Source organism: Polyergus mexicanus, unplaced genomic scaffold (genome assembly GCF_030449975.1).
Source record: "Polyergus mexicanus isolate NDT 795.1 unplaced genomic scaffold, iyPolMexi1.0 SCAF_3, whole genome shotgun sequence".
Classification (NCBI taxonomy): Eukaryota; Metazoa; Arthropoda; class Insecta; order Hymenoptera; family Formicidae; genus Polyergus; species Polyergus mexicanus.
The window spans coordinates 10134377-10156518 of NW_027223323.1; the positions used below are offsets into that span (position 1 = coordinate 10134377).

At 38.6% G+C, this 22142-nt stretch overlaps 1 protein-coding gene across 8 annotated transcripts in view; it reads right to left on the reverse strand.

Moving 5' to 3' along the window:
- The window catches only part of Rdx (BTB/POZ and MATH domain-containing protein rdx), an 89344-nt gene that overhangs the window by 16211 nt on the left and 50991 nt on the right, over positions 1–22142 (reverse strand). For 4 of the 8 annotated variants that reach the window (XM_070293114.1, XM_070293116.1, XM_070293115.1 and 1 more), the window contains exons 1-2: positions 17788–18009; positions 1283–1427 (exon numbers count right to left, since the gene is read on the reverse strand). In XM_070293114.1, the coding sequence (XP_070149215.1) occupies positions 1283–1427; positions 17788–17903 (261 nt within the window). In that variant the 5' untranslated portion in view covers positions 17904–18009. Of the gene's footprint in view, positions 1–1282; positions 1428–17787; positions 18010–22142 lie in introns of those variants that run through there. The other 4 variants (XM_070293118.1, XM_070293121.1, XM_070293120.1 and 1 more) reach the window with 1 other exon arrangement.

The following is a 22142-nucleotide window of genomic DNA, read 5'->3' on the forward strand; positions in this document are numbered from 1 at the left end:
GCAATTTTGTAAATTCACAATCTCTTTGTATCCGAAATATTCAGATATGCAAAAAGATTGTGGTGGATTTACGCATACAACAAATTTTTTCACATCTCTCTTCTTGTCTTCGTATAATCTCAAAATTTATTTATTAAAATCTGAAGTATCTTGCATGTTTGTTTATTCTTATATAAAATCAAAAATTATTATCAAATTTTCGATTTTATATAAGAATGGAAACTATTAAAAGAATTCTTAGTCCAATGTCTGAGTCCCCTGTATTGGGGTTATATCATACAATTCAAACTAATAAAAATAGTTATTATATCTTTAATCTTATTAGCCGTTCTTTGTAAACTTTACATAATCATCGTGACTAAAAATTAAATGCGGAATAGATAGCGCAATATGCGCCGCATAGCGGTAAACGAATCAACTAGCGATTATCGAATACGTTCTTTGGAATATTTTTGGAATGTTGCTGTAACATTACTAATGTTATATTGTAAAATAATGTCTTTGTAATATTTCTGCAACATTAAGCTACAATATGCAATATTGCAATATTGCAACAATGTTGTTGCAAGCTTTAGTGCTGTATGGGTATTAGATGATCGAATCAGTCCGGTATTTATTAAACTCGGATGATTTGATATTAGTCGCACAAGTCTTATCTCCAGATAGTCTTAAATCCAATATCTGCGAGAAGCATGACATTTACGTGCTATAAAGCTTTCTACGGGTTCTTTATTTTCATACGTTTTTTCAATGTATAATATTTGTTTTAAAAAGTTTAAATTTCAAGTTACTTAGACAGTTCGGAGATAAATTTTTCAAGCTTGCGCCCCGCGGTAAATTTAATTTCAGAATCACATGGCATCTCTCTAAGATGTGTCTTTAGAAAAATCTAACGTCTATGAATTCAATCTAGACCTCACCATCCCTAAAAACATGATTTACACGTGGTGCAAATAATCTCGCAGACATTAAGAAAAGATCTAATGGGGATCCCTCTCTCTCTTAGACATTAAACGATCTTAAAATATTCCCTTTGAAAAATTAATCCTCTTATTGTTAGTGTAAATCATTCTAAACTAAAATCACACGCGAGTGTACACGCAATGTAAGTGACATAATTCGTTGGAAATAAAATCCCGATCTCCCGCTCGCGTTCGTAATAAAACGCTTAAATCTCGTCTCTACTCATTTCCCCCTAAGCGAAACGAATTTCGGCGCCGTTGGATCGATCGCTTGGAATGGCGCGGGGATGGACGACGAACCACCGACCAGCGAAACGTACCTGCGTGTAACACCAGTTCTCAGCCACGGGGGTGTTCACTTCCGGCGGTGGCGGGCTCGGGACGCGGCTCACCGCCATACTACTGCTGCTGTGCAAGTTGGAGCTGACCCGCGACGTCTGAGGCGCACAGTCGCTCACCGCAAGTCTGCAACAAGACAAGAAAGAAACGTCCAGTTAATTCGGGTGAACGGAGTCAGCGAGTTTTGAGTCATCATTCCGCCGTGTACGTTCATTCGCTCGGAAAGTCGTTAATTGTGCCCGCGTTACGTCACGAGAGAGGTCGTCGATCTCTCTATATTTCTGAACGATAGAGCAAGGAGTTTTTATCGCGGAGCGTAACGTACGGTTTTTTATTTTCCAGACACATGTCGTAAATTTAAATTTAAATCTCGAAATGTAAAGCAGCACTGTATCAAGTATTTACGTAAAATTTGTCAACATTTTTTTTCAATAAATACATGGGAATTATACAATATTTATATTTTTATATTTTGTCAGCTGTTCTAATACAACGTCTCACGAATATCTTTCGAATAATTAAGTGCTATTCTCGATTGCTATTAATCGAGCCACGAATCTCTATTTCTTGCAGGTGAAGCGAGGTCATCGACGATCGATCGATCGCGCGAGTCCCATATGGGAAGGGTAGAGGAGAAGGAGGGGGAGCGACAGGGGAGAGGTGGAGCGGGGCGCGAAGGAAGCGCAAGGATGGAAAAGGAAGAAGGGTATGCAGGACACGCGATGGTGCTCACGTGCGGTGCCAAGTACGGAACCGCTCCAAGAAGGCGAGTCAAGTACGTTAGCCTCGCAGGTTCATTGGACGCCGGCGGCGATCCGACCAACCAGGAAACAGAAATCTAAATCGAGCAAACTCTCATCCGTCTCTCTCTCTCTCTCTCTCTCTCCGTGACGCGAACAGAGGATTACTTGTCTCGCGCCGAAAGTATCTTTTAACTTTAAATGGACTCACACACACGGCGAAATAGCGAGCAATAAAGTAATAGCGAGGAGAAAAGTAACGGAAATAAATCTCCTCTATGTAGAATGCACATTGGCATAAACGTTACCAGAGAGAATGCAGTAGAATTATTTTTGTCAAATTATGTATATATATAAATTGTATACATATGTGTGTGCGTGTATAATTTTTATATATTATCTATTATGTAATTACATATATATATATATATATATCTTTTATATAAAAATAATTTTATATTTATACATAAGGTATAAAAAATTATTTATATTGTATAGATATATACTAGAAAATTATATAATTTATATTGTGTCGAGAGGAAAAAGAGTAGACATAAAAATTATATAATATAAAATATATACCATACACAGATCGCCCCTTCGATAAATGGCTTCGAGACATCTTGAAGGCGCGTCGATATTTCGTTAATTAAAAATCAGAAAAGATGTATGAATAATTTTGAGATAATTACGATGATAATCGAAAGAATTCGCGTTCCGAAAATAATGCAACGTTCAAACTATTGCGCGAGCAGCTGTTTCCTGTTTCTAAATTGAAAATTCGATGCGGGTATCCGGTGGGCGCGTTACCGTATCATTATATCGTTTATATCGCTTCTCTTCCTCCCTCTTTTTTTTTTTTTTTTTACGCCAGGTACTTTCGTGCGGCAAATTTCTCCAGTTTCACGCGAGAGAGAAAGAAAGAAAGACAAGGGATTGCATCGCCTCGACTTTTGAGCGGCTCTTGTTTGGTCGTTTGTACGTTCGATACCCGTAGTAACTTTCACTTCCATGCTTCTATATACGTAACTCCCACGTCACTTTTGCGCTAGATACTGCCGGAGGCATTGCCAGATCGAGCGGAGGGAGAATAGTTTATTCGGGGCAAAGAAAACGGCAGGTAAAAAAGGAGAGGGACACAAACGATTTTATTCGTAACGCCGTCGCTCTGTTTTGTGAGAAAGCGATCGCGCTAGAAAGTATAAGCGGAACGACGAGACGATTTCCGTCCATGTGAAAGGACAGCGTTTTTCTCAGAGGCGTATTATACTCGAATATATAAATCACAGAGAGGCGGGTAAGAGGAGGGATCGCCAATTTTAACAATTTTTATTTTACGAGGAAAGAAAATCAGAATCAGGAAAATGAAGAAATCCTTTCGGGAATATTGTGTCGATAAAAAAAATTAGAGATATAAATATCGTGATAAATATATAAATATTATTATAATTAAAGGAGAAAAAAGATTATCCTTTTAGTATATTGCTTTAATGTAATAATCTTTATTTAACTTCAACTTAACGCCAAGAAGTGGACTTGGTTTACACAATACCTATAACTCACATACCTTTCTCATTCTCTCATACATACCCTTATAAGTACCTTATATTCCTATTTTTTCTTATAACCTTCTCCTTCTCCTTCCAAATTTTCCTTAATAACCTTCCTTTCGCATCATCTAACACATCGTTCCACAATTTTTCCTCTACTTCATTCTCATCTTTACCTATTTCTATAAACCAACTTTTAGTTACGTCACAATCTTTAAAATAATGACTTATACAATCTTCGCCTATACCGCAAAATACACAGGCATACGCTTCTTCCCCTAACCAATATTTATTTCTATCCTCCATGTTTCCGCACCTTAACCTTAATAAAGCCTTTACGCTGTCGCCTAAATTTCCTATATCCACATTTCCTTCCCTTAAATACATTGGCCCTTCCAACCTTATTTCCAAATCCTTGTATTTCTTATTATATCTAGCTTCCCTAATTTTATTATCCTCTAATTGTCTCTGCACTTCCCTGTCCCTATTTCTCAACTCCTCTCTAATATCAATTCCTTCCCCTCTTAAAATTTCTAATGCTTCGATACCCCACCCATTTCTATTATAATATTTTTCTCTCTCCCTACTATACATATTCCCCCCCCCCTGTATTTACTTCTTTTTCTATCCAACACCTTTTTACCCATCTACTTTCTTCCATACCTCTTATCTTTTCCTCATATCTCCAAGACCTTATACCCCACTCTATCCTTAATTTGTTTAAACCTAATTCTCTCGACATTAAATACCTTGGCGTACAGAATTCTAACCTGAATAACCATCTTACGTAATTTAACATCACTCTTTCTAATTCCTTCTTTTCCTCCCAGCCTCATATTTCCATTCCGTAAGACATTACACTCTGCACCAGATACCTAAATAACCCCCACCTTCTTGTAAAATCATCTCTACAAATCCTTTCCAGCAAACCCCATGTTTTATTGGCTGCCAACCTTCCTTTGTTATATAAATCCTTTATGTGTTCTTTATAATTTCCATTACTATTAACCACAAAACCTAAATACTTGAAAATCTTTACCTCCTCATATTGCTTTAATGTAAAAAATTGAAATTCACATAATTGATACAAAGATGTCATTCGTTTATGACCCGCGTGATTTTAGAAGCGACGAGGATCAAATCTAGAAAGATGCACGAATGGACCTTAAGGTACATTGTGAAGCGATCGAGATACTCGCTCCGGCTTACGTGTAGGCGTGGCCTCGAGAGTTCAGGGGAAAGTAGAACGGAGCCCCGACACAAGCTCACCGGTGAAAACGAGGAAGTTGGGTGAAAACCGTCGTCTATGGTACGTCGAAATCACGTAATTACAATGGTGCTCGAGAGTCCGACAGCCTCTATCCGCGGATAGCCTCTTGCCAAATCGTCTGGCGACTCGCGACTCTCGTGTCTCGTAAAGAGATTTCTATCCTATAGCTATTTATAAAAAAAATACCACTTTTTATCCCTCCCCCCCCTCCTCTCACCCCTTCCCAGAGAGTTCTTCCGCGAAACCGCTTCCGAAAGTTATTTTCACATTCACCGCAACAATATTCTCAATTTAATTCCACGTAATTTGTCAATCGTCCGTCAAGTTGTCTCGTTTATCCATTATCTTCGTCCGTCGAAGATTTCGAAAAAAAAAAAAAAGAAAAAAAAAACCGACTGGCACGTGTTTTTCAGCTGCCTTCGGATTTCACGCTTCTCCGACGGTGTGTAATTGTAAACCGAGAATTGCTATGTAATTGTCGATAAGGACGACGGGAAGGTTATGACGTGATACAGCATTGCAGCAACGGATGAGATTGCGTTTCCGACGAAGACACGTTTTTTTTTTTCCCCCGCACGCGAACGTGTGTAACGCAACGTGATCGTTTCACTCGCAATTCCCTCATTTTCTCTCGCTCGTCACGATTGAATTTAAATCCCCCCCCGTCGCACATAATTAGACGCATTTATTTCCATATCCGATTCTCATCCGATCGTTTCGTAAGACCGGTGACAATTAACATTCGTTCAAGCTGACACGCGCGACACGCGCGGCTACGACGCTCGCGGAAAAAGCGATAGAAAAAAAAAAGGAAGTCTCAGTGTCAAGATCGGAAGGTCGCGACGGAGGCGACCGAGTGCAACGCCGAGTTGCACGAGGCTAAAAATATCCCTCTGGCTTTTACGATTATCGCGATTATCGTCGGCGTCGATGCATCGGACACAATCGCGATAACAATACAGACGGACGGAGGAAGGAAAAAAAAAAACATTGTCCCGGTGTTTTGTCATTGTATGCGTGGCGGAGAATCGAAATGTTCAAAGAACAATTTGATCGTAAATAGATCGATTATTTCGTTCATCGATATTTCGACATCGAGATCTCGATTTTAGAAAAGATATGAGATAATTTACCGATTATTAATTATTAACAAATCGTCATGGTTGACGTTTCGATATTGGAAAAGTGGCGTCTTATTACGGTTATTAAGGAGAAAATTTTATTCGTTCTGAAAGCGATGCTTCTCTTCTGCAGACACGTGGCTATATATGCACATATATAGGACCTTGACGTATTGACAACGATAATGTGCAGCCTTGACGCTGTTACACAACTTATTTGACATTCCCTGCCATTACGTGCCGCATTACTTTTCCTCCAATTCTATACTTATATACGTGTGTTATATTTCAGTCTTTATAACTTGTCTTTCTACTTATCTCATCCATTACATATTCTATCCCATACACGTTACAGAAAAGTATTTTAACATTAACATATTGACACCAAAGACATCAATGATATTTTATTATCAATTAATTATTAACTGATAGTAATTGATAGAAAAATAATTATCGGAATAATTAAGATTTTATAAATTACCAGAATTAAATATAGAAAAACTTTGTAAAATGTAAAGTTATGGGGGAACATATCCTCCACGTATTGTAACTTTGTCGTCTCTTTAAGAATCTCTAAAACATCCTGTAGCGAGACGTTATGGCCCCTAGGGATAATCACTAGCGCCACATGGAGGCGACACCTCCGCCCGATTCCGGAGAGAACGCGAGAGACGACTCTAGGGAGCTTCTCTTCTTTTCTCTTCCTCTCCTAGACAGGGTACACGACGGATAACCACGTTTTCTTGTCCAGCGTAGTATCGCATAAATGCCAAAGAATATATCCTACTTCGATTCGTGTATTAAAGTACAAAATAAAGTATTGTTACTGTTATACGCAACGTGTGTAAATCGATAACCACTACAATCCCAATTTTTCTTTTCGCGTTGCCCTAATCCTGCATTAAGAACAAAACTCTCGATCGCTTTAAACCAAGGAGATGTTCGGGGCGAGATGAGGCGGGGAATCGAAGTCGGGGAGTCGGTCGATTTTCGCAGGAAAGTCAGTAGACGAGACGAGACGCGACGGAGAAGAGGGGCGAAGTCAAGGCTGACGCTATGCTTGGCGTAAGCCAGAGTGTGTGATAAGACAAAGGCTGACTCTCCTCAAGGGCGTTACAAGCAAACGCACGCACGCACGCGCGGGCGACTCGCCTTCGCGTTGCACGCGCCGCGACTCGTCGCTCCGGCGAGGACAAGCGTTCCCTCGCGAGGAAGATGCGCGTAGGTTGGTTCAGATTCTCGGGAACCAGTTCAACCGAGCCTCGAATCAAACGAGCGTAAATAGCCCCGTGATGCTGTGACGCGAAGAGCGGTTGCGGTTTGACTGCACGCTCGGTCGCGGTGTCTCCAGGAAAACGCAAAGTTGATAAGGGATCCATGTATGCGTGACGTGTTTTGTATCGCGTATCACGAATTGTGATAAGTCGGCACTGCCGACAAAACATAAATACCATATTCGAGAATTTTCCGTCGTTTTTTTAAATTAAATATTAAGGGCTTGAATAAAGTTTCATTCAAGAGAGAGATGTATACAAGAGAAATTAAAAAAAAAAAAAATATATATATATATATAAGATCCATTTTATTGTATCTACATTTACATGTAAAAGTCTCTATCTTTTTACTTTGAATAATTGCAAATAATTACTTTGAAAAGATAACAGACAAATATGCGAAGATTAAGATGTAGATGAATAAATCATTACATCTGAACAGTGTAAAATTGCAAATAGTGCACCGTGAATCAAGTTATTCGAGGAAGAATTACTAAGAAAGTGACGAGAGCGCACGATTATCTGTCAGTTGTGATAAATTTCCTTTCTTCGTTCATGCATTTTTGCATGATGCAGCGAATGACGTGGACTTGAATTTTATCGTGAGAAACTTAGAAGAGAAAAGAGAGAGAGAGAAATAAATAAATTTACCTTGCTCTGAATTAAGCTCATCGAGATACAAAAGTAAGTTACAAAAATTAAATAAGACCGTCAAAAGATGAGAAAATTAATGTACAAAAATAAATGAAAAGAAAAGAAAAAGATAAAACATATAGATGGAAAAAGAAGAAGTTACTCTCTTTTAATATATCTTTAAGAGAATATTATTAATAATATATTAATAAAATTAATAAAATTAGCGTTAGAGCTACTTGTATTGGTCTTACGAAATTTTCTTAAATTTATTTTCTCTCTCGAAAGTCCTAGTTAAATTTCTATCATTTTCGTGTTGCGTTCATCACAATTCAGTTCACAGCACGATTCAAGGTTCGCGGTTACGATAAGAGAGACGAACATCTTTTCATACAAAGAGTAAAACGACGAGCGAATGCTGTTCCGTCTGGACAAAGTGAAGTGCGATAGTGACTTGATTCTCGGTCACAAATATATGTGAAAAATTATACAAATTATAAAATTAATTATATAATAAAGAACTTTATTATCCTGACGCAAGGAACGAGAAAATTAATGGCGGAGCGAGTTGATTACAAGATGATGCGTTCCAAAATACAAAATTACGTATAAAGCTATTAATAAAGTATATAAAGCTATAGTATAAAGCTATTAATTAATTAAAGATATAATAGGGAGTAAGGCAAGGTTGTGTGATGAGTCCTCTGCTGTTCAACTTGTATGTAGCGGAGATAGGAAAGGAGTTATAAAGGCGTAATATTGGGGGTATAAGAGTAGGTAGAAATAGGCTATGGTCCTTAGAGTATGCGGATGATATGGTTTTTATAGCAAAGAATAAAGAGGCACTGATGGATATGTTGCAGACAATAAAGAGATTTTTAAAGAAAAGGAAAATGATATTATGTACCGAAAAAACAAAGGTGATGGTTTTTAACAGAGGAAATAGGGAAAAGAAAGAGTCATGGAAATGGGAAGGGAAAGATATAGAGGAGGTAAAGATTTTCAAGTATTTCGGTTTTGTGTTTAATAGTAATGGAAACTATAAAGAACACATAAAGGATTTATATAACAAAGGATTTGTAGAGATGATTTTACAAGAAGGTGGGGGTTATTTAGGTATCTGGTGCAGAGTGTAATGTCTTACGGAGTGGAAATATGGGGCTGGGAGGAAAAGAAGGAATTAGAAAGAGTGATGTTAGATTACGTAAGATGGTTATTCAGGTTAGAATTCTGTACGCCAAGGTATTTAATGTCGAGAGAATTAGGTTTAAACAAATTAAGGATAGAGTGGGGTATAAGGTCTTGGAGATATGAGGAAAAGATAAGAGGTATGGAAGAAAATAAATGGGTAAAAAGGTGTTGGATGGAAAAAGAAGTAGATAGAGGGGGGGATATGTATAGTAAGGAGAGAGAAAAATATTATAATAGAAATGGGTGGGGTATCGAAGCATTAGAAATTTTAAGAGAGGAAGGAATTGATATTAGAGAGGAGTTGAGAAATAGGGACAGGGAAGTGCAGAGACAATTAGAGGATAATAAAATTAGGGAAGCTAGATATAATAAGAAATACAAGGATTTGGAAATAAGGTTGGAAGGGCCAATGTATTTAAGGGAAGGAAATGTGGATATAGGAAATTTAGGCGACAGCGTAAGGGCTTTATTAAGGTTAAGGCGCGGAAACATGGAGGATAGAAATAAATATTGGTTAGGGAAGGAAGCGTATGCCTGTGTATTTTGCGGTATAGGCGAAGATTGTATAAGTCATTATTTTAAAGATTGTGACGTAACTAAAAGTTGGTTTATAGAAATAGATAAGGATGAGAATGAAGTAGAGGAAAAATTGTGGAACGATGTGTTAGATGATGCGAAAGGAAGGTTATTAAGGAAAATTTGAAAGGAGAAGGAGAAGGTTATAAGAAAAAATAGGAATATAAGGTAGTTATAAGGGTATGTATGAGAGAATGAGAAAGGTATGTGAGTTATAGGTATTGTGTAAACCAAGTCCACTTCTTGGCGTTAAGCTGAAGTTAAATAAAGATTATAATTAAAGATACAGAATATATGTAAATTCTCTCACAAATCATTTTTTCTTTAACACAATTGCTACAAATACCACGTAACTTATTGAACATCTATTAGAACGTACTTAAATATCTTTGATATTATTCTTGAAAATATTATCAAGATTCGTCTCGATTCCACACATATATACACACCGTGGACCTATAGCACTTTCAAAATAAACAATTCGCGTAATTTGCAAAGACGAATTAAAAAAGAAATCTTTTTTACTTTTAAAATCCTGCGATCAATTCGTAAAATTTTCGTTTATCGGTATCATTAATCATTTTTTTAACTTCGCTGTTTAATCCATTTTGACGCCCATCTGCTCTTTTCAGTGACGTTTGCAGATGCCGAATCGAAATGAAAAGCGTTTTCTCGCGCGAGCGACAGCACGGATCTCCTTTCGACTCGTCCTTCTAGAGCCGAAGGATTGCTTTTCTTTGGGATCCCCGCAAGGGGAGGGAAGCTCCCCCCGACCCGACTCGTTTCTAACAGGGGCCAGTGCCCCGGTACGTGGGATATACTGGACGACCTTGGGCCTCACGGCCAATTTGCGAGGTCCATTCCCTGCAGATGCGCCCTTACGACCGTCTTATTAACCACAAAAGATACCTAAACTACGAAGGATATGCCCTTGGATCGTGTCCCTTCGATATCGTCGAAGCAATCGTCACTCTGCGCGCGCTAAATAAGGATTTCTAGACCTGATTAATATTTAGTAATTATTTTCGTTTAACATTTAAAATTAACTAACAACTCAATCTAACTATACTGATTCGCCATCTCTCTTCCTCTCTCTTGTCTCTCTAACTCTAAATTATAACACCCGTTATAAATGCTATCCCTGTACAATATTGCTCTGTTTTACGATATTTAACGATAGTTAATGATACACATATTTATTTTGAGATATATCTCTAGTGACGTCGCAAAACTCTTATCGTTTCGATTGGATCTCAGTCGCATTGTTTGAATTTCTTTTCTCTTTTTTCGATGAAGATTTTGTGAAATTTATAGATTTCATAATGTGCGAGACATACAATCAAGTGCATTAATAATGTGCGTTTTTTACCAAATACCACGTGAGCTTTTTTCTTTTTTTTACGAGCATTAAAATGAATTAAACAAACAAAAAAATGTTGTTTAATTATTGAACGCAAGCGCATTGATATACGATATCATTAATACAGACCTTCGCTTTGAAACGATTTCAATCGCAAATTTTACAGATAATTTGGCGTCCGATCGTGTGTATCGCGGCTCTTTGCTTGTCATTTGATTGCTCAGCGATAACTTCGATAAGCATTCGCATACTATACTACATAACTGCTTACGTAGCCTTTCTGCGTCGTTGATACTTCTCCTTCCCCAACCAATTTAACCCTTTCATGATAGATTCTCTTCAACATTCATCATAGTTAATATATTTGTTGGAAAAGATAAATCGCGCAATTTTTCACGTTGACATATTTGGATATCATTATTAGTCAAATCCCAAGCAATATTCAAAATAATTGAGATAATAAAATGTATTGTTCAAACGCAAAAATATAATACTCAGCATCCTATTACGATATCATACATTTATAAAAACGTCAAATTAATAAAATTAATAAAAGTGATACATGATTCTCAAAAAAATCTCCGAAAGCGCTTCGTATTTAGAAAACCCTCTTTACGAACTACATAAACTTTACAATGCTTGGGAAAAAAAAAAAATAAAAAAAAAATGAAAAAACATTTCGACGCACAGATTGAAAAAACGCGGACGTGGAGGACAAGATGTTCTCCGAGAGAACCTTTTTCGTCTATTTTCTTTATAATGGAAGTCGGTTTTGAATTCCGAGGTTATTCGTCACACATCGTTCACGGAAGAGGGAAAGCGAACCCTCGAGAGGGACGTACGGCCCTGTACCCTTGAAGCCGAAGGTTGCCACCGAGCGACAACTTTCCTTCTTTCCCTCCGCCGCGCTTCGCTACCATCACCACCACCATCATCATCATCATCATCACCACAACCATCCTCCTGCTTCTTTGTACTCGGCTTTATTTCATCGACCACCGGATACATCGATTGGCCTCGGCTCCCGTGCTACGACTATAATAATATTCAGATGTAATTCCTCCGCGAAACATAAATCACGGACGAAAACTAATAGCGACGAGAGATATCGTTGACTTGATGAAAAGAAGAAAGAAAAAAAAAAAAAAAGTTGCCAAAGTGATATCCTCGATAATAATCTCGTCATTCACGTTCCAGATTTTTATCAGAGTCCTTCAAGTTAATGGAACAATAAAAGAAGCGATAAAAACAAAAATTTCATATCTTCGTGGAGATTGTTGAAATAACATCGTGTTGCGATAATAATCGCGGCATTCGTGTTACATCCTCGCGACACGATTTACCGAAACTGCCCGGTATCTGCATTGCTAAACGGTTTGCCAATAAAGCCTTCGACTAAATTTAATACGTACCCGATCATAAGTGGAACGTCGTTACGTGTTAATCGAGGTGACGCGATCAGAGTAGAGCGGTAATCGATGTTATTCGGAATATAGGCAGGCGTTTTAATTTACGACAATATCGTGCGACACGAATACAATGTCGCGGTAATAGTAGTAGTGTTGCGTAGACTGGCACTTGTACACGAGTGCACGTATCGACGATCGCGCGCGCGACCAGCTGTTCGACGGGCACAAAGGACATTCAAAGCCGTTCCCGCTTTTGCGCTCGCGCTGCTGACGAGAAAATATTGTGACGCAAAACGATAACATTAGAGCGAGGCGAGGCCGCAGCTTTTCCGATTCGCCGTTCAACGTGACTCGTTCCGATGCGCGTCTCTGCATTGTTTTTTCCCCACAAACGCTTGTCTCCTTTTCTCACATAAACGTGTTAAAAAGAAAATTAATTAAATATTCATTTACTATACCAATGCGTCTTTGCATGTAGTGAAAACCAAAGTTTAAAAGTTCTTTTTTCTCCGCAAAGCATTTTCATGAAAATATAAAAAATAACAATGTCAGAATAAATTATTCATTTAAATTATTCATTTAAACACGGTTATGTTAAATAAATACCGGATTTTTTTTTTTTGCAGCATTTTAAAAGAGAATACAACAAGTATATAAAATTATAAATTACAAAAAAATATATATATAAATTAATAAATTTAATATAACTTAAATGTGATAAAGTCAATAAAAGTTTTAAAATTGATAAAAATATATGTTAATGGAATAGATACGGAGAGATATTTGTGTTCTAAAATTAAAGTAGTAGAATTAAAATGAAGCCTTGAAATATTAGGTTGAATAGAAGATAAACTTTTATCGAGTCGACATCGAGTTTAAACAAGGACAAGGATTAACCTTTGATTGAATGCGTGGGAGGCAAGTGACCCACCCGCGTTAATCGCGCTCAATACAGTTTCTTTCACGAGCACTTTTCAAGTAATATTTCCCGCATTAAATCTCGATTCTGTCGCGTTTTTTTTTTTTTTTTTTTATAAATAAATTAACGCACGAAACGTCATCTAATTGCTAAAGGTAATTCCCCGGATCAATCGTCATCGGCCACTATTGAGTAATAACAAGGAATTAGAGATAAGCGCGACAGCTGCGAAATGATTGATGGATATATCGCTATAGTTGTCCGTGTGAATTACACGTAATGTAGCCTTGCCGCAACCTGTTTCGCCTGTCGAATGATTTTCCTTTCGTGACATAAGGCGCATCGCGCTCTCTTCGACGAGACTCAACACTTTGATCGCCGGCAAAAAAAAAATATATATATGTATATACAGCGTGTATAGCGAATAGCGATCCATGCAAATCACATCTGCATTTCCTTTGTAAAGCATTTGTATACGATAAGAATCTTATTATTTGCTAGATTCGTATTTTGTCCATATACAGGGTGTCCCATTTTAATCTCCTCAGGCAAATATCTCAAAAACCAAGCCCGGAAGAGAAAAATGTTTCAGACAAAAGTTGTTTGGTTTCGAGGGGGCCATAAGACGGTGACAATGATTTGACCTTGGAAAATCATTTAAAGGTCATGTGAAGGTCAACTTTAAAATCTTAAATGGAAACCCCCAATTTTTATTTAGTATTCTTATAGCTGACATCGAGAGCTTTCCAAAACACTATAATAAAGTATTATTTTATTAAGTACTTTTTGAGTTATTTTATATTTTAATCTGACATATTTTGATATAAAAAATTAAATATCTCGTAAAATATTTAGTTTTTGATAATCTTACCGTAATACTTCTATGTACAGAATAATGAGACAAATCAATCAGTATTAAAAAAAATTGTTTTTAAGAAAATTATTTACAATGTATTTTTTTAAACAATTATTTGTTTTTTTTTGACACTAATTAATTTGTCTCATTATTCTGTACATAAAAGTATTACGGTAAGATTATCGAAAACTAAATATTTTACGAGATATTTAATTTTTTATATCAAAATATGTCAGATTAAAATATAAAATAACTCAAAAAGTACTTAATGAAAAAATATTTTATTATAGTGCTTTGGAAAGCTCTCGATGTCAGCTACAAGAATACTAAATAAAAAATGGGGGTTTCCATTTAAGATTTTAAAGTTGACCTTCACATGACCTTCAAATGATTTTCCAAGGTCAAACCAATGGTACCATCTTATGGCTCCCTCGAAACCAAACAACTTTTGTCTGAAACATTTTTCTCTTTCGGGCTTGGTTTTTGAGATATTTGCCTGAGGAGATTAAAATGGGACACCCTGTATATATATATATATATATAAAGCATGCATAAAATATGGTTGCTTTAAAGCTAAAAAATATTATGAAGGAGATACAGAAGTGATTCGTCTGACGCGGCAGTTCTAAAGTGAATTAAAAGATCGTCCAGGAATTTGGCAATCTAACTATAAATTTTTCATATCTGAAGGTTACAAGTTCGACGACGATATGCAGATAGAAAAGATGCAGAAGAGCTTGTAAAACCGGCCACGGTGATAAGTCGCGTGACACTAAACGCGACATTTGTCGTCATCGCGCGATTAACACCAATAATACGAACGGAGAGACTCTAATGCGTTGCACGAGCGACTGCAATTAAAACGAGACTTATCGATACGTATTGTATCACACGTTCACTCTTATCGGGCATTAAGAAGGTGAAGATACTCGTTAGCTTTCTAATGTCGAATTTCGGCGAGCGCGCGATTGAAAATTTTACGTCAAATCCGAGAGAGAGAGAGAGAGCGGTTTTTACATGAAACTTTTAACGAAACAATTCTCTCTCTCGCGCGCGCGCGCGCGCGATCTTTCATCTTGAGCTCTAAATTGCAGTTGGTCGGCGAATAAAATGCCGTCGTAGATTTGTTGCGGATCTTGAGGGGATGGGGGAAAAAAAAAAAAAATCGCGCGCTACAAACTTTATTATTTGCTGTCGAGATCGATTCGCTTCGTAAACGAGTCGGGATAATTCTCCGCAACGTTACGAGCGATTTCTGCATTCGCGGGAAGGGCGTCGTAGCAATGTCAAGGACATTCTCTCGGCGCAGGTACAATTCTAAAAATAACGTCCTGACATATATATATATATATATATATATATATATATATATATATATATATATATCGCGACCGTTAAATCATACATAATCGTGGAGGGATGGGGTCTCCGAGGGAAGAGAATCCGTTTATAGTCTCGTGATTCACCGCTTTTGAATCGTATCGATGCGATGATGAGAGGCGGCGCCGCGTATGCACACAAGCAGGAAGTAATGACTAACGGTACAAGGATCTCCCTCTCCCTCCCTCCCCCCTCCTCCTCCTCCTCTCCCCCAGCCCTCCCCTTCATCCCATTGACGAAACCGGAAATATCGTCGATTAACAATCGAGACGATTTTCGACGTACGTATACGTACGCGATGACGACGATGAAATTCGCGAATACACGTTAAAAGAATTTTCGGGCGAAGGAATGTCGCGTGTCTATATCGAATATGTGCGGCATGAGAATAAAATAAAAATACATGAAGTAATAGACGGATCTTACATATTCAGCTTCGTGACTTGTATCAACGTGAATCGACATCAATAAAGGTGGATAATAAAAATGTAATGGTGGTAATTTTTTATGTGAAGATCTTCCCTCCTCTCGTTAATTATCACGAAAGGACGAACGATCATCAAAGTCACAGAGCGAGCGTTCAAAATTATCTGTCATCTCTCTTTCGTCGATTTTTAATCATTATTGAATATTTTAAATAATGCGCTTAATAAACACAGCCGTAAAATAACGATAAAAATTGCAGTTGCTATGAAAAATATGTCACGAGAGAGAGAGAGAGAGAGAGAGAGAGAGAGAGAGAGAGAGAGAGAGAGAGAGAGAGAGAGAGAGAGAGAGAGAGAGAGAAAGCGAACCGGAGCGAAATATTTTTCGCGACATTCCGATTAATCGCACATCGCGATTAACATTTAAATACAAGGATTATCATATTATTTGAATATTTTCAGTGCCTTCTCAATATTCGTATTGGAAGCATTATATTTCTGTAAAGGCGCGTTACTTTATTCTAATTAATATCGCAATCTACTACGTACGTCGTGCGATAAAATACAATACGTCTTTGGTAAAATTTAAAATCGCTTAAAATTATAAAAAAAAATTAAAAGTTTTGCCAATAACCTTCAGAAGGGAAACACGTACTTTAAAGCGCTTACGGTGTACGATATAAAAATATTTATTTATTTATAAATATTCGGAAGCTGAATAAACGTTTCTCTCATCCTCCCTGGATAAATTCTCTCTAAATTCCGTTACTCTCCGACAAGATTGTCGATTTCGTCGAGTGTCCTCGACGTGTCGTCCGACGAATAAACGCTTCAAATAATACGAATATAAAAGCCGTTTTCTACATTCGAATTTCATCGAGTCCGCGCCGCTCTCGGAATCATTCACGGTCGGACGTGTCTATATCGAAAGCGGGCAGAATCGCTGAGCCGTGACGGAGCCTAACACATCAGGCAGCCTCAGGAGAAGGTCGGCGTCTAACGTAAAAAGGTGTATTCACCTTGATTCCGCCGCGGCTCCTTCGCTCGCGCGACTTGACCAAGAACTTTCCAGTCAGCCAACGCGAATGCGAATCGCGCGACGACCGGAGGGATAGAGAAAGAGAGAGAGAGGGCATCGGGGACGGACAAAAGAACGAAACGGACGGCTAATGGCCATCGTGATACTTGGCCGTTATCCTCGACGAAGGGACGACGGGTCGTTGACCGTCGAGCGTCTTCGTCGAGGCGAATTCCTCCAAAGTTTCGCAGTAATACTCGGAATTTTATCCTAATCTTTTAAAAGCCACCTCTCTCTCTCTCTCTCTCTCTCTCTCTCTCTCTCTCTTTCTCTCTCGCTTCATTTTTATTTATTCGCAATTACATATGTATATGTCTTTGATTTAATACCTCTTTTCCCCAACGGGAAATATATTTGTAAACATGCGAAATAAAAAAAAATTTGTAAGGACGAATCGCTCGACGCGAACGATCGCAGTGATTTTAACAACCGGTGCCATTTCGAGGGTTGAGAAATTCGGGGAGGGAAAGAAGGAAGGAAGGAAGGAACGTCTTTGTCGGCGTTCGCCGCTACCGGCTCGCCGGATCGATGCGATTACTCTTCGCGCACCGGTCAAGCAGACACAAACGTTCCCCCCCCCCCCCCTCACTCTATCACACTCTCTCTCTCCTCCCCTTCTCTGTATCCCTCCGGTGGTTAGTCCCGGACGGACCAAGACCCACCCTCTAGCTCCGACAACGGTGGGCTGTAACGAGTGTACGTACCGCGCCAGCGCCATCCTGACATGAGACAATCCGGGCCCGGCGGGTGTCGACAGCAAGGTATCCAGATCTGCGAGCGGCGACTTGTCGTTGACACTATATCCCACTACTGGACACATGCGCGCAAACAATTCTTCGTCCTTGAACGGGGCGCGAGCTCGTCATAACTCTTCCGGCTGAATCGCGCCAAGAGAGCAATCTCCTCTCTTTCTCCCTCCACCACCACCCCCCAACTCACCCCCCCCACCCCTCCCGTCACCCTGTCACCTTTTCTATCTCTCGTCGTTCAACCGGCGCCGGATTCGATCGGGCACGAATCGAGACGCGACGAGACGATCGACAACGATAATGACGATTATCCTTGGCAGCTTCTTCGATAAATTCCGAGTCTATTTTCACTCTGTCTCCACTGTCACTACCGCATTTTCACACTGTCGTGTATTCGTGCCGAGAACAATGACGACGACGACGACGACGATGACGAAGACTTGTCGGGGAGCAGCGCGACGGTCGTCGTAGCGATCGTGGCGACGAGATCGCGTCGCGGTTAGCGATGCGCGGACGACGACGTTCTTGGAATCAATTCGGAGGAGAAGAGCGAGAAGGCGGAGCAAAGCTTTCTCTCTCTCTCTCTCTCTTTCTCTCTCGACCACCAAACTACGCTTCGATCTTCCCCGTTCCGTCACTCTCTTTTTTTTTCTCTCGTTTCGTTTGTGTCCTCGTCTTGTCGGGCCGCCGAAATACGCGTATAAATTTCGTATAACGTAATTATGTCGAGCGCCTGTCTGTCTGTCTTTCTTCCTTCCTTGTTTCTCGGCCGCGTCGTGACTCCCCGCGACAGCGACGCGACTACGACCTCTCGACTACGATGGCGCTGACTCGACTGAACGTAGCTACTGAACGCCCGACGATCCCCACTCCCCACTCTCGACCATCCCCACTCCCCACTCACGACTATCCCCACTCCCGCCGATCCCCACTCTCGAGTACGAAGGCTCGGCCGCTGTCGGCTCACTCCGCGACCTCGTGTCGTGCCAGAACGAGATGATACGATCTCCCTTCGTCCCGTCTATCTCGCTCACTCGAGGCTCCCTCTCCCTTCCTTCTCGACCCTTTCTACTCCATTTGCAGGAAATTCTATCCCGCGAGCATGTGTGCTCCGAAATTGTTATTAAACACCGTTTCCGGAATTACGATCACTCGAGGTTGTTTCGTAATCGCGTTCGACAAATTCGAAGCAAAAATAAGGAGAGAAGCATGCAAATCTTTTTCCATTTATCAAAATCTTGCATCGATTAAGATATACGTGCTATAAGAATTTCCTTTAGATTACGATGAGTATAACGTTATTAGATATTGTAAAGTCGAGAAAGAAAAAACACAAAAAAATATTTATTTTTCAACAATTTTGTAGATTAACAATAAGATTAATATAGCATATTCTATAATGTATACAGTATTGCTATTGTGTGTGACAACACACATATAATACAAATGAGAGCTTCAGCGTACTTTGCGCTGTTACTTTCGACAAAGGCACACCCGGTCGAGAATTAAGGGGAAAGAGGATAAACCGAGTCCTTCACTCGAAAGACGAGGGTCTATACTATATATCTAAAAAGGAAGGGATCCGAGAGAGGGTGGATCCCTCTCGATTATTCGGTTAGCGTGTGGAAACCCTCCTCGAATGGAAACACGCGTTCCTCGCGTTCAAAAGGGTCGGATTTCGGTCTTTACGAGCAATTTTACTGCGTTATACGAAAAACTTTATTTTCTAATTCAGTTTCAGAACTTTGACGGTAAAAATTAAATTTGTCATCTCTCAGTTTAAAACGTAACAGAATACGCGGGATTGCGTATTCCGGACGATATATGACAGGTATCGAATGGCCTTCGACAGCATCGACACCGGAAATCATTCGAGAGAGCGCGCCTGTCTCCGTTGTTCGTTGAAATTACGTTCGCGAAAAAGGGGTCACGAAAATGTTTTACGAATCCGTTTAAGGTGCCTTCCTCTCGGAGGGGTCGGCGTCAATGGGACCGTGACGTCGTGCCGGAATCACGCACGACGGTCGTGACATTGTGAGAACGATAATATACCGGGAGAGAAACCGGAATATATTTCGGCCAAAACGCGTTCGACGATTTACCGCATCGCAGAGGAGCATCCGGTATGCGTACACACTGATATATAGAGTTATGCCGATCCGAGAAAAAATATAGCTCGCAAAACAGCAATTATCTCTCCCTCGCCGGATTCTACATCAAAAGTAGAAACCTTGATAAAAAAGCTGACATAAGAGAGATAATTCAAGAATATATAATAGCAGAATGAATAATTAACGTTTCAATCAGAAAGTCTCTTTGTTTCTTGATAAATGTGTAATAAACGATGAAAGAATTTATTAAAACTCATAAAAAAAAAAAAAAAAGATCAAAATTAAATTATAGAAAAAGCGTTAAATGACAGCTTATAAATATATTATAATTTTGCAAAAATATTAATCTACATAAATTGTTTCTGATTTATTTTGTATATAAAATAAAAACACAATTTATCGATATAATTAAATGAATATATGGTATGCATAAATTAAAAAATTATAAAATAATATAATCAATCATAAATAAATCATAATAATATAATAATTAACAAAATTTCAAAAAAGAATTAACTTAAAATAAAATAACTTTTTTAATTTGTTATAAAAACTATCATACGGATCATTCGAATCAATGACAGTTCTCTGAAGAGAACGGTAGCTTCCAAAGAGAATATTGAAACGTGGGAAAAATTGGATATCTTCGAAGTTGAGGTAGAGAGGTTGATATTAATAAGCGTGTCCTCGGGACGGAGACTCCCCTTGACCCCCTTGAAAAACGACCCTGAGCCCCGCAGCCTGCAAGGGTCGCGTCTCATATACCCTCTAATGGGTCGCCGCTATTTCTATTTCTTTTGTTCGCGTGCGCCACGTTTTCCCGCTGTTTGTGCCATTATTATTATTTAAGGCTACATCGCGCCTGTGCTAATTAAAGATTACTTGATATACGAACGTCACTCTTTCTACAAGAAGCGCTTCGCATTTCTCATTTCGCACTTTTATCTCCATTTCGAATTCGCTTTTTTCAATATTCGATCTTATTTCTATTATCTGTCTCGAAGAAACTTCGAATTAAGAAAGTTTCGTACACGTGAATTTGAGCCATTTAAGCTTAACCGCTCTAGCTCGTAAATTCGCATTTCACTGAGTATTCTCGGAGTATAATTGGACGACGGAGTTTATATGTATTTCCGTCTAGCGCAAAGTTTGGAGCAATTTCTGTCGTGGATAAGTAAAATTGTGAACGTGCTACGTAATACAGGTATAGTTATACGGCTACCTTATTGCCGGGGATATGGGCGCGCAAAACTTCTCTGAATGTATGGAGAGAATTGTGCGAGTATTAGTTGGCCGCACAATCACGCGTGGATAATCCAGTGACTAAAGGTCGCGTTTATAGCGCATTCATTTAGCGCTTAAATACGACAATAGGCGATATTCGATTCGCGATTACTTCGAAGCATGAGCTTGATAGCCGCGAACGAATAAAGCAAGAGATCAGAGTTAAAAACGTCACGATATATATATATATATATATATATATTTTCATTTCCTACATTTTGAGAAATACATCAAAAATATGATTCAAATCAATAAATTAAATAAGATTAAAATTTAATCGAATTTATACGTAAAAAAATCAAAATATCATTCTAATATATGTCTAACGTAAAAAAAAAAAAAAAAAAAACTTTGATAATTTATTAGCGAGTAAAATAGCGTCGCGAATCGAGAAATTCGATATATTCGAGAAAATGTCACAGAGGCAATTGATATAGAAGAGGGCAATTTTTTGTCAAAGTTATCTATTAACCGAATTGATTTGCTTCATATAATTATGTCTGACAGTGTGTGTGTGTGCCTATCGTTGTTCTTTGTTACAAACGTATCCGACAATCTAGAAATTTTTTTCAACGTAACAATAATATGACATGCGAGCGATCGAGACAAAGAAAGAAACGCTACGTACAATTAATACAAGACAAATTATATTATCAGAACTTTAATAAAAAAAATAAATAAATAAGACGCAAAGAGTAAATAATGAAAAGCGATGAAACAGAGGATAGAAATAAGAATTAACAATGACGAGAAGCGACGAATAACGGTAGATTAATTGAATGAATGAGATAAAAACTTTAGAAAGCGGGGAAACGGATTTCGAGATAAGTGCGAGCAAAGCGGATTACGCGATTCTTTAAAGTTTTCGGGCGTTGTTCCAGTTCGGGCAAGCTAATATCGTATAGAAAGTGCTAC